General features: G+C 46.6%; 1 protein-coding gene across 2 annotated transcripts in view; it reads right to left on the bottom strand.

The window, feature by feature from the left end:
- RRAGD (Ras related GTP binding D) overlaps nucleotides 1–12,280 on the bottom strand; it is a 34,422-nt gene extending 22,142 nt beyond the window's left edge. The window contains exon 1 of one of the 2 annotated variants that reach the window (XM_036415237.2): nucleotides 11,858–12,280. In XM_036415237.2, coding sequence (XP_036271130.1) covers nucleotides 11,858–11,993 — 136 coding nt within the window. In that variant the 5' untranslated portion in view covers nucleotides 11,994–12,280. Of the gene's footprint in view, nucleotides 1–10,715; nucleotides 11,000–11,857 lie in introns of those variants that run through there. The other variant, XM_036415238.2, reaches the window with a different exon arrangement.
- Nucleotides 12,281–14,090: the final 1,810 nt, after the last annotated feature.

The following is a 14,090-nucleotide window of genomic DNA, read 5'->3' as shown; positions in this document are numbered from 1 at the left end:
CAGAGAAAAACTCAGCACAACCACTGTGAGATGCCCCTTCACATCCACGAAGGTGGCTACAATAAGAAAGACAGATAATAACAAGTGTTGGTGAGGATGTGGATGAACTGGCACCCTCATACACAGCTGGTGAGAACGTAAAATGGCGTGCTCTGAAAAAAGGGAAAAAAGTTTGGCAGTTTCTCAAAAGACTGAGTCCCCGTATGGCCCAGCAGTTCCACTTCTAGGAATATATTCAAAGATATAAAGACACATGTCCAAGCAGAAAACTGTACATGAATGTTTACAACAGCATTATTCATAATAGCCAAAAAGTGGAAATAACACAATGGCCATCAACTGATGATTGGGTTAACAGATGTGGTATATAAAAAAGGAACAAAGTACTGATATATGCCACAACATGGATAAACATTGAAAGTGAAAGAAGCCAGATACAAAAGGTCACGTATTGTTTGATTCCATTTATAGGAAACGGCCAGAATAGAAAAATTCAGAAATAAAAGATACATTGTGGTTGCCAGGGGCTACAGGGAAGAGAGATGGGAAGTGACTGTTAAAGGGCATGTGGTTTCTTTGGAGTGATAAACATGTTCTAGAATTAAATAGGAATGATGATTATATACCTTTGTGAATATATCAAAACCACTCATTTGTATACTTTAAAAGGGCAAATATTATAATATGTGAAATATATCTCAATTTTGTAAAAACAGCTTCATGAATGACCAAAATAAATTAAAAAATAAATAATAATGAAGCTCGGAGAAAGGTCAAGAAAGGAAACCAACATTTTAAGTAAAAAGGCAGAATATAGGCAAATATGGAGATCTAAATATATTATTTTTCCAAATTTCTATTTGGTTTCCCTCTGAACTATTCTTCTTATGTCTTTCTCAGTCCCTTACTCGAGTCTAAGCCTACTCAAATAGAGACTGAAAAGTAATTCTTTACTTCCCTTTTCTAACTAACAATTTTTTCCAAAACACACAATTCTTGATAATCTTACTTAATTTCACATGTAATATTTTTATGTTTGAATTTGCAAGAGGTGTGGGTAAACAAAATTTTTTTTGAGTAGAACAATAATGAATAAAGTAAAGAGGCACAGATGTATACAAAAACCACTCTATTATAAGCACCATCTCAGCCCATCCTACCCACATACACATTTCCAGTTCCGCTTAACCCAATCCAACACATTGGTGATGATCTGTGATAGAAGGAGTGACAGGGATGTAAATTACCCAAAGGTCATCAGCTTTCTTCTTTATCGGTGATTATACGCTACTCATTTGCAGTATTGCCTTTATAAGTCAATCTTAGCAAAACCAGGGCATGAATTTAAAAAGAAAACAGGTCCTGGCCTATTTGGTTCAATGATTAGAATGTCAGCCCTCAGACTGAAGGGTCTCAGGTTAAATTCCAAGTCAAGGGCACATACCTGGGTTGCATATTTGATCCCCAGGCCAGTTGGGGTGAATGCAGGAAACAACCAATTGATGTGTCTCTCTTAAAATAGTATTTCTTTCTCTTTCTCTTTCTCTCTCACCCTGTCCCTTTCTTTCTAAATATTGAGTGAGGATTAGCAAAACCAAAAAAGGAAAGAACACGGGATTTCCAGTTTCAAAAGTATCAGACTAATAACATGTCAGTCTTCACCTCTCCATGTTAAATCCCTAAAAATAACAGAGAAGGTATAAACAATTAATAGATGAACAAATAAACACGGACATTTTCAAGCTCAGCTGAGCTTGGAACAAAAAGGAACACTCAAAATTGACAAACTGTTGAAAATTCCCTAAGAAACAGAGAGATCAGACTGAAGAGGGAACCTGCAGCCAGCCCTTGACATGAATGGAAGGGTTCTGCTGCAGAAGCCAGACCTGGTGGAAACCCAACCAGGAAGGGGCAGGAAGACAACCAATGACAAACCAGGGTCATTATTTGGAGAATCAGAGTGAGGAGAGCCAAGCAGATAAACTGTGCACCACTGCCCAGGCCCCAAATGCCATCCTACACATACTCTCTCTAGAACACCTTCCAGGTGGGTGCAGTGAACGCAGGAGCTGGGGTGTGAGAGGGAGGGCAGTGCGAGTGATGCTCTGAAAGAACAGGGAGCAACCACACTCCAAATACGTTAACCTCACCCAACTCCCACCACAGCTCAGGGGGTGGAAGCAGCACCATCTTCCCCTCAGACATTTCCTCTAAAGAGGAGAGCCATATGGTAGCAGAGAGCAGAGGCTCAACCGATGGGAGAATGTACACCTGAAGCTGAGTTCACAATGGAATCAGAGCGAACTTTCAAGGTAAGTATAACGTACACAGAGACGAGAGAAAATATGACATTCATGAAACAAGAACAATTTTCAAATAAGAGCAGTCATGAAAACGGACCTTAGAGATCTTGGAAATAAATATGTACTTCGGGAGGGAAGGGCAATGAATGGATCGAAAAGCAGAAAAAACGCAGATAATGAGGGTAATGTGAAGTAGAAAGTCAAACTCTCTCAGAATGCAGTGAGCACAAAGGGATAGTGCACTGGAAGGTGTGAAATGAAAATTAAAGTGACATCAGAAATAAGACTCAGAAGTCCCACTATGTGCCAAAGAAAATCCAAAAGAAGAAAACACAGAATATATGCGAAAGCAATATTTAATTAAATAATAGATAAGCCTTTCTCAAAGTAAGAAAGGATAAAACTCAAAAGGAACGAAGAGAGAAATGTAAACAGAAATAAGCCCACAAATAATTATCATAATAAAACTTCAAAACGTTAAGAATAGTCACAAAATCCTGCAGACTATCAGAAGAGGAAAACAATTTTACCTACAAAGAAATCAGAAAGACATCAGACTTCTTAACAAACATGGGGAACATGAAGAGAAGGGAATAGAACAAGATCTTTATAGAACTAAAAGGAAAATATCTTTGAACTCAGATTTATATATCCATTGGTAGAGTCCTTGCCCAGAGCCTTGGCCAGCAATCAAATGGCATTCAACAAAGGCTGCAACAACAAAAAAAGGATAGAGGCTAGAAAATATCAAATTACATCATGCGTAGATTTATTTACACATGTGTGGATGCTGATTCACAATATAAGTGTATTTTTTATTGCGGACCACAATTAAAAAAAAAAAAAACACAACAAAACGTTTTGTAGGCCACTGCTTTGATCAGGAGAGGTTTCTTACCTCAGAAAGGATTGCTGACAAAAACCTCCCCTTGTCTTACTCTCCTACCTTTCCTTGAGTATCTCAGCCTCTGAAACCCTATTAAAATTAAAAGTCCCACTATGTGCCCAAGAAGGGTTTCCTAGGTGTTCCTCAGAACGTCTCGGTCCACTCTGGGCGTGGGAAGCAGGGAGATTGATCAGGAAGGTAAACATCCCACCTCCTGGCCTCCTGTGGAGGTCCGGACTCTCTCCACTTACTCAGGTTTAATAGGAACCTAAGAAGGGTGGAAAGTGTGAAGAGAATGAGGGTTGGCTGCTGTGAAAGGGAGAGACAAAAAGGGCCAGTGCTTAAAAAGGCAATGGGAAAGGAGCTACAGGATTTGGGATTAGATGGAACCCCACAGAGGGCTCTTTAAAAGTGTCAGCAGGGCTGGGAGAAAGCGCAGGAGCGAAGTGAAATTTACAAGAGGGCAGTTTGTTTCAGAAAGGTTCCCTGAAAGTCCGCCAAGCATCGGACAGGGCTAAGCCAGGGGCTGTACACACAGGGAAAAGATTCATCCTTCCGTGATTAGAGGGGAAAATAGACAAGAAAAACTGACCATTCGCTACTATCTAAGTGTGTGGGTTCAGAAAGAGGGTGCCTGGAGATATAACATCTGAGAATTAGAGAAGAGGAGGCATTAAAGAAATGAAGAAGGGGAAATAGCACCAGGAAGGGATTTTGGCACTCCTGGAATTTAGGGAATGTAGTTCAAAGGCAAAAAAAAAAAAAAAGGCTCTGTACTATCCACAGCATATAGACTAAAATCCAAATGCATTCTGCCTTCCAAAGGCCCCAGGTGGGCTACCCTCATCCCATCCCTGGTTCCCCTTCCCCACTAGCTCTTGATGCTACGGCCACACTGGCCTTCCAGCTGCAATGTTACCTCCTCTGATGAAATCTAGGCCCCATCACTTCCTAATAACCCTGTGCCTCTTAATAATACTTACCACTAAAAAAAACTACCTTTTTACTTTTTGTCTGTCTTCTTGTTGGTTAACTCTCTGTCCCTCTCATATACACACACAAAATATAATGTAGAGAAGTAACAGACTAGCTCATGAATGGGAAACTGGGAAGTTTGGATTCTGAAAGCCATAAAGAAATCACTAAGGCTTTTAAGAGAAGACTAACATGATCAGATTTACACTTAACTTCACTCTGGAAACAGAATCCTTAGAGGGAGTCAATGTATAGGTAGGCAAGGGGTTTAGAACAAGTCACTGAGGCATGAAAAGTATTTTCAGCTAAAGGCGTTTGAGTTCCTGATCCTTTCCAAAGGAACTCACTTGTCAAAAATCTCCCCAGGAGACTGAGCCAAGAAGAGAAGCCTGCACCACACTCAGACATTGTCCCAACACTACTATCTCCCACCTATTCTGCTACAGGCCCATTTATTTTTCAAAAAAAAAGTCATGTTTTTTCCATTAGTGACCTCTCACCAACCCCAAGAACTCAGGCATGGCATGTGTGGTACATGGCAAAAGGAACGGACTCATGAGAAGTTCAAATCAACTCAATTGTATCAGCTGATCCACTCACGGGACATGCAGGACAAAGGAAAAAGGTTCTGAGTTCCCGATCTGACAGAGCAGTCACCGGGTGGTAAAGGCGAAGAGGCTATTTGAAGTTGTTGAGGCTGGGGTGCCTGCTGACCTGTGGCTCAGGTGAGAAAAGGACCCGGAAGTTCAGAAGGGCCCTAAGACTGAGGCTGCAGACAGGTTTTAGCTGGGAGTTCAGGCTGCTAAGACTGCCCATGCGTTGTTGGTCCTTTTTGTCCCTGATTTTGGCTGAGAGGACGCACTTGGGTTTTAGCCTTGGCCACCAAAAAAAAAAAAAAAAAAAAAAAAAAAAAAAAGCCCACGCCAACCTGCTCCTGTCACCCAGCAGCTACCATACTGACCACCTGCCTAGCAGGCAGGGCCATCTCTAAACTTCAAGCTGATAACATTCCTTCTTTACTGGTGTGAAAAACGGAGGCTTCAGGGCTTATCACAATAAACACTCCATAGTTGTTTGCTGGTTGGGATGATTCAATGCAAATGACTGAGCAGCATTTAAAGATAAATTAACTGAAAGCTTTAAAAAGAAACTTTATACCTGGCTTTGGCTTAGGCCAGCACCTGGGTATCAAGAGGATGAGCTTTCTGCCTAAGGAAAGTTTATCTACCGTGTCAGGGGCACTGAACACACCTCACCTACTTTGCACTGGGCCCTGTCACTACCAAATTTCCCCAAGCAGCCAGCTTTATAAGCAGACTGCTGGAGGTCCCAGGGAAATCCATTTCCCAAGAAACAGTATTATGGGAGGAGTTTTCTAACCCTGCCATTCTCAGTCTTTAACCGCTGCAGGCTAATTACTTAATCAGTAACTGGCAAAGCCCAGTCAGAAACCTGTAGGCCTTGGAAATACAAAAAGAAGGGAGAGAGAGATGGAGCATGAGCTGGAATACAAGGTCACCTGGGGACCAGGCCTAGTGGATCTGCAGGCTGGGAAAGTCACAACAAAGGAGCTGGAAGTCAGGAAGTGAAGGGCAATGGGCCCCTCTTTATATAATTCTAACAAGGTTGGCCCAGCCTCCCAGAGCCCAAGGGATCTCTGAGGAGGAGACTTGGAAAGATATTCACTTCATAAATTGTTACATCTATAGATGTATCATACAACTGAGAGCTATTATAATTAAGTTCTCCCAGAGGCAGCACCTTTAAACAGACCCAAAATGGGAAAATAAAACAAATATTTAATGAAAGACTAAGAATAACATGGTAGCTAAGAGATGGCAAGTTGAATGGTTTAAAGTGTACTGGGTTAGTGCTAGACTGGGGTTCACGTCCCAGCTCTGTCCTTTACCAACTATCTGACACTACATGTCCCCTAGCTCCTGAGTCATTATTTATTCACCTATCAGTCTCTATCAGCATGTGAGTACACACACACACACACACACACATCCCTTCTCCCGCCCTCCCCCAGCCCAAGCCTAGGTAGGTAAAGAGGTCTTTATTGTGGAATGTGACCACAGTGCAAGGCTCACTCAGCCATACAGGGAAGTTAGCATTTCTTCCTTATTAGTATTCTGTAGGGTCAACAAAGCCTAGAGGTTCTATTTATTTATGGTTTTGGGAAGAGGCCTCGATTCTATCTGCAACATTATCTATGGGCCTTTATATTTCTGATCAATGGAACTGCTTATACATGCAAGACACAGGAGTTCAGTAAGAAATTCCACCCCAAGTGGAAATTAAGTACATGCATAATAATAGGACCATCAACAAGAGACTGCAAAATCATGAAGACTCACTGTCCATCTGGTTAACTACATAGTAGTATGGAGAATTAAATGCCAATGAAACATTCTCAAAGGCATAAATGTGGTTTTTATTTATATGTGAAGAGCAAATCTTTCTCTACAAAATCCTCTCACATCACACTAGCAAGTAACTAAGAAGCATGATTCCCTCTAGGAATATTTCCTTAAAATATGTATCCAATAACATTTCTAATGTATTCTGGTCTATCAGTGTTCCTTCAAAAAGGGCTATTTGTTCTTGTGCGCTTTTTTTAAACAATCGCCCTGAGAGTGATCAAGGTTGGTGTTATGTAGTCCTCTATTTCATACACGGAGAGTCTGGAGCTGAGTCTGCCCCAGACGTCCTCAGGAGGAGAAGTCGACCAGTTTCCCTGAAGGCTTTAGACCAGGAATGAAGAATCAATGTCTGAGTGTCAGGGCAGTCAGTACCAGGGAAAACCACTCTCATAAGAGAGCTTAAAGGTTTTTACTAAAGACAGAGAATAAGGGGGGAGGGGGGGAGGAGATGGAAGAAGAAGGATGGAAGAATAAATGAGATACAGAAAGAAGAAAAATGAGCAGGAAAGAAGTGGCTGTGGTAGGAAGTGAAAGGTGTCACCAAGAGCTATGGGTATGGGAGACAAATAAATAAAGCAAACAGTGAACTCTGAGAGAGACACAGTAACCAAGGGGCTGAAAATTCAGAGCCACACACCTTATCCAGAACTTGATGTTTCTGCCTCTTATTTCTATTAGACTATGCCTGTTCTAATATTAAAATGGGAGTCTCTGATTGATGAGTAGAGAATCAAGATTCTATGATACACTGAATCACTGTTTACAAAACATCTGATATAAAACTATGCTCTCTGCCCTGGCCGGTGTTGCTCATGGGTAGAGAATCTACCGGAACACCGAAGGGCCCCAGCTTCAATCCCTGGCCAAGGGCACAAACCTCGGCTTTAGGTTCGGTCCTTGGCACCAGTGCGGCATGTGCAAGAGGCAGTCAATCGATGTGTCTCTTTCACATGAACTTTTCTCTTTCTCTCTCTCTTCCTCCTCCTCCTCCCTTCCACTCTCTCTAAAAATCAATGGAAAAAATATCCTCCTGTGAGGATTAACAACAACATATACACTGAGTGCTCAGATGATTATGATCTAGAGGCCCGGTGCATGAATTTCTGCATGGGTGGGGTCCGGCCAGCCTGGCCAGGGGGAGAGCATATGGGTGATTGGCCAGCCTGCCTGCTGGTGGAACTCCTGGTCGAGGGGACAATTTGGATATTAGCCTTTTATTGTTTAGGATATACACTGAGTGGCCAGATTAATATGCATTCAGAGATCACAATAATCTGGCCACTCAGTGTATAATGTGTGCATACTTTCTAACTATATACATTCAAACAAACACTGTGCCTAAAGGTGGTCTTGGTCATACCATTTAAAACTATTCTGTATTTACATGTATTCCAACTATTACATATCTTCATGTTTTCAGGGCCAGAGAAAACCCAAGAGATTAGCTACGTACAAGGCTATAGTTACCCTAGCTCTTTTTGGACAAGGCACAGCTACAAGGAAAGGGATTTACATTTTCACGAACTTGACTCTCTCCTAAACCTCGCTCAGTTCTACACCATGTTGTGGCTGCCCTAAAGTCCCCTGGTATCTCTGGCATATCGGAAGAACAATGATCTCTGCTTACTCTCAAGAAACTGCGAGAAGATGAATTCACTAAATAATTTTTAAATCATTTTAAGTGGGAAAAACCTGACACTAATGATTAATAGATATGAACTGCTGGAGTCACAGCATTTACTTCATTAAGGAAATACCACCTGCTGACCTTGGATATGTGTGTGTGTGTGTGCGCGTGTGTGTGTGCGCACACCTCCAGTAACTACCTACACTGTCACTTTCTCAGACCCTAAGAGAGTACACAGGCTACCATGGAAACAAGTTTGCACTCAGCTGGCCTGTGGGTGAGCAACTGTCTTAGCCAGGTTTCCTTTAAATATTGGGACTTTAGGGAAAAAACAATTTCACCTTTTTATTACATATGGTCTTTTCATTGCTTTCCTTATTATTACAGTTTTTAAAGCACAGCAGTTCCCTAAAGATTTAAAGTCCATGCGTCAAAAAACAATCATTACTTTTGATGCAATCGTTTCCAATGGCTTAATTATTTATTGCAGGACAGTTTTATCTGGAGCATGGAAGTTGAAGGTGAGACAGATTCACCTCTCTCTGATTAAATGCCCCGAAAAGGTCGTTGAGAGGTGCCCAAATATGTCCTCAAGAGAACTAAAGTACCGGAGAACACTCCCGGTATTCATGAATAAAGTCTGGAGTGCAAGCCAGGGAAGTGCAATTTAAGTCTCACCTTAGCTGCACTACATTTTCAAACTTAGCACAATGTGGGTAACACGACAAGGCACTCGGTTCAAAAATACAATGAGAGGTTCTTTGGAAGACTATGGGAAATGAAAATCACGCTACCCACCTTCAACCCCCTTTCTTTTGCACAGCGAAGCTACCTGGACCAGCATCTCACCCACCAGGGTAGACTTCTGAAATCATGGAAAAAGCCCCAGGTTTCCTCTGAGCTCAGCTCTGAGAAAGTGAAGGGGGAGGGGCATTCACTAGAGACATGCTTTGCTCATTGTTCAAACTGCACCACATCCAAATGTTCTCAGAGTGAGTCCCTCTCCACCCACCCCTTTTCTAAGTTTGAAAGCAGGTAAGTGTACAACACAGGGTTACCATGCAACATGTGTCCAGGGCACCTTAGAAATCGAGATGACCCTCTGGTGGCACCTTAAGATCCCAGGAATGGAAGTCACAACTCCTGACCTCTTCCCTCACCCCAACTCCCAGGGACCGTATCAGCGGGCACGACTGTTGTCAGGGACAGTCTTTCCTAGAATTGCTGACCAAAGAGCCTATCTGCTGCTCTAGACAGCCGATGTTCTGACAGAGATTCAGGCCTACAGCTCCCAATCAAAACCAGGAGCACATGAAAAGAACAGGAGCCTGACATAACAGAGGGAGTCTTCTGAGAGCAGACGCCCTTTCCACAGCAGGCCCACGTGGAGAAAGGCCTGGCTTCAGTCATGTCTGAGGGAGCAAATTTTCATTTTGGGGTCCTCCTATCACATACATATACTCAACGCTTTTATTTTATAGCAACATTCCAGGTGGGGCAAGGAACTCACAAGAGAGGATTTTCTCAGTGAGTTCATCAAAAGGATCACTTCTGGGAGGGTCTGCCTTCAGATTAGGTGCAGTGGGGAGTCCAGGCCCTGGGGAAGCCCACCCCTGAGGCAAAGCTTTCCTTTCACTTCCATTTTAAGTCCCCGAGTCGGTTTTTAAAATGCTACCTTCAGCTGGGACTGGTTTGGCTCAGTGGATAGAGCGTCGGCCTTTGGACTGAAAGGTCCCGGGTTCGATTCCGGTCAAGGGCATGTACCTTGGTTGCGGGCGCATCCCCAGTGGGGGGTGTGCAAGAGGCAGCTGATCGATGATTCTCTCTCATCGATGTGTCTATCTATCCCTCTCTCTTCCTCTCTGTGAAAAATCAATAAAATATATTTTAAATAATAATAATAAAAGTTTTTCTTAAATATCAGATCACCTAAAACTAATACAAAAAAATAAAAATAAAATGTTGCCTTCAAGGACTGCAGAATGGACAGGTCCTCTGGCCCCAGGACAATATCACATTTACAGGGCAGTTCTCCCCCATACAGACTCTTTCTCATTTTTATTTTTTTTTAGAGTCTCACAAATACACCCTATTGCGTGTCCCCCATTTCAAATACCTTGCAAACACAGCCACATTCCGAATCCCTCCGGTCTCCCAAGAAACTAGGAGGAGCCAACACATGCCGTTTGAATAACAATGAAGTGACAGAACAATTTAATTACCCAAGGTAGCCCCAGGGACTCCAACAAAAGGGTGGAACGCCTTCCTCTACAAAAGTGTAACCACGTGCTCAGCTGTGGGACCACTTAGGGAGAGAGCAGAAGAGAGAGGCGCACAGGTGCCCACGCCAGTTAAGGCAAATGGGGAGTTAGCACCAATCCTCCCAGGAGACGGACCGCGATGAACAAGCGTGGCTTGGAACGCTTCTCTCCTCTATCAGGCTCAAGGTTTAGTTCGCTTTCTTCCCTTTCTGATTCACTGACTGCAGCAGCACTTACCACAAACAAAACAATGAAACTGTTCTCCAGGCCAAGGCTTCGGACCGGGAATTTAAAATAAGTTCAATGAATGTCAGTAAAAGTTCTTCAAAATCAACAGTCTCAGGGGTACTTTCACCACCCACGACCTCTTCAAAGTGCAAACGTTTAAAATTAGTTCCTTCTTTGGATGCACACAGCTTCACCTTGATGTTGTGTTTACCAGCCTCCTTCTATTGACCTTTTCAAGTGACCTTACAATAAAGAACTTTTCCCTTGCTTTGGAGGAAAAAAAAAGGGGGGGGGGGAGGTGAACCTTTCTGGAAACCTAAAAAACTCTCAGCTTCCTTAGGCCTTAAGAATTAAATACAGGACACCCCCGCCCCCCCAACACACACACGCGCGCACACACACACGCACGCACACACACGCTGAATAATTGCTAAATCCGCTTCATCAACAGTAAACAGTTTACCTCTGAGTGGCGTGTATCTCCCCACCACGCGCTCTCTCCAGCACAGGCAGTCATGCCCAGATGGTGACACTGAGCGCAGCAGATAAGGTGTCCTAACAACCGTGTTTGCCTGGGTCCCGGGAAACCCTCGGCCACTCGCACATCACCTGGGTGCATCTCCCCGGGTGCCCCTGAGCCGCAGACCCGGGCGGCCCCGGGACCCCTCCCGCGACGACACGGGGCAAGAGAGACTGACACCCGCAGCTGCCGACGACCCTGCCAGTCACGTTGCCGCCGGCGGCTGCCTTTTTTAGCCGCGACATCTGACCTCAGCTCCGACAGCAGCAGCATTCAGGGAGAGGTCCCAGGGCGAGCCCGCGGTCCCCTCCCCTCCCCACCCCCAGATCCCGCTCAGAGCTCGGAGCAGAGGAGGGGGAGGCACCCGCCCTGCAGCGGGCGGGCGAGCGCGCGTCCCCAACCCAGCCTCTCCCTCTCTCTGCTCTCCCCGCGGATCCCGGTGCCCCCATCGCCGCCTGCACCCGGGCTCCCCCATTTTGCAGCTGGCAGTCGCTCGGGCGCCCTCCCCACCCCCACCCGGCCACTCCGCTCGGCTGGATCCCCTCCCAGCCCGCGGCCCGCGCGCTCGGCCCGGCGGGGGCGGGCGGACAGCGGCGGGACGGGGTGCGGGCTCCGGGGACCCCGCGCTCACCTCCCTCCTCCGCCCCGCTGTCCGGGTCGGCATCCGAGGAGTCGGGCCCGTCCCCGTAGTCCGCCAGCCCCACCAGCTCATCCTCCTCGTCGTCGTCCCCGTCTTCCAGCTGCGGCTTCCCCAGCACCTGGCTCATCGGGCCCACCGTGCGGGGCCGTGGGCGGCGAGCTCCGGGCCGGGGGCTCAGCCTCCTCCGGGCCGATCGCAGCCGATCTGAATGGGGGTTTTGTCTGGAGCGAGCGTGGCGGGAGCCGGCGGGGGCGGGGGCGGGGGCTCAGTCCCCCCTGCGGGCGGGCGGCCTCGGGTCCGGGTCCGGGTCCGGCTCTGCGCGCCGAGCCCCCTCGCAGCCCCTCCCGCCGGCCGGCGGAGGACTCAGCCGGAGCGCGGCAGTTCCTCCCCGAGGAGGGAGAGAGACTGCGTGACCCGAGTCACCTGACACACACTGTCTCACACACACACATACACACACACACACTCTCTCTCTCTCTCTCACACACATGCACACACGCCCCGCACGGGTGCGCGCGCGTCCTCCTGGGCGCAGGCACCGCTGGGCAGGCGCGGGGCTGAGGACACACTCACACTCCACACACACACACACACACACACACACACACACACACACTCCGGGGGCGGGGAAGGGGGAGGAAGGAGCAAGACGGCGCCGGACCCCCGCCCCCCTAGAAGCGCACACGGACACAAGCGGGGGTGCTCCCGGGCCCGGGTGCAGGCACCCACCACGGCTGCGCGCCAGAGCCCCCCCACGCGCTGCTTCTGCACGTGGTCCCCGCACCGGCGAGCGAGCTGGGGGCCTGCACACCCCGAGAATCTCCCCTCTACCCACCTCTGACACACACTCCCTGCTTTGGGCAGCCATGGCCAGCTTCTGATCCTTGGGGAGGGCTCCCGGGAGTCCCAAGTGCCCCCTGGCACTGCTGTGCCTGGGTTCCCACCCACAGCATCGTTCCTGGGACACCCTGTGGATGCTGAAGCGCCCCAAGGAGAAAACTCGGAGAAATGCATCACAGAGGCACAGTCTCCGACGCAATTGCCTTTTCGGTGTGTCTTCATGGTTCAAAGTACTTCCCAGCAAGAATATTAAAAAATCAGGCCTCCCCAGATGTAAACGTTTCTGAACAAAATAACATACCTCTTGGCTGCCTAGGCTGAATAATTCCTCTGCGTTTGGGAAAGGCTCGGGTATAACACACTCAGGGGCTACTCATGTTCATCTCCTCCTGTCTCATTGCATACACTAAAATCTCCTATTAAATGTCTCAAGGCTTTTGTGAGGGGTGGGGAGGCGGTGTCTGCGTGGGGGTAGGGGGGGAGACAATTCTCATAGATTAGAATAGCAACACTGTGGGGGTGAAACTGAAGCCTGCATTCCTCCACAAGCTTTTCATCACAGGACATAGTGCACCCACCCTTTCTGGATACCACAAAAAAAAAAAAAAAAAAAAAAAAAAAAAATCACGTGAATGAGCTTCCTCTGTCAGGAACAATAAGAAATAAATCCAGCTGGCTGGCATGGTGATTCAGATCCTACAGGTGCCAGCAGCTCAGCAGGTGGTGTGGAGGAAGAGAAGAGGAAGAAGGGATCTGAGGCCGAGGCCCTTGGAGTCCAAGGGTGCTGAAGGGAACATTTATTGAGCACCTACTGTGTGTTTGGGGGGGGGGGGGGTGTAAGATCCCTTAATGCTCAGAACAATGTCCCTGCCATGAAAGAGCCCGCAGCCTAGCAAATTATGACTCATGCTCTGGATTTTGTATTGGCTGTGAGTATTAAAGATGGATGCAAACACCTTCTAGGAGGCGGCTGCTTTTAATTGGAAAGGTTTTCAGATTTTCCAGGTGGAGTAGTATAAGTTGGTATGACTGGAGTGACCAAGATCCTCCCCAGGAGAAAAATAGATGGCACATGCAAAGATTTCAACTTAAAAAGCTTTCTGTGAAGGGACCATTTACAGGGATGTGGACAGAGTTTAGGGAATCAGCCAGAGCTTAGCTACAGTGGGAAGAGATAATCATGCCTTAAATTAGTAGGAGGAAGGAAGGGCACTAGAGTCCTGGAGAAGGGACACAAAATGGGAGCTGCAGCTGATGAGGAGGCTGCCAATACCAGAGCCATCTCACATAGAAGAGAAGCAGTGGGAAGAAATACTCCAGCCTCTCTCCGCTCCCACCCTCCATTCTCCTGGAAGTGCCTCCCACAGGCGAAACCCAACTGGAA

Source organism: Pipistrellus kuhlii, unplaced genomic scaffold (genome assembly GCF_014108245.1).
Source record: "Pipistrellus kuhlii isolate mPipKuh1 unplaced genomic scaffold, mPipKuh1.p scaffold_m20_p_5, whole genome shotgun sequence".
Lineage (NCBI taxonomy): Eukaryota > Metazoa > Chordata > Mammalia > Chiroptera > Vespertilionidae > Pipistrellus > Pipistrellus kuhlii.
This window is presented reverse-complemented; position numbering and strand designations above follow the sequence as displayed.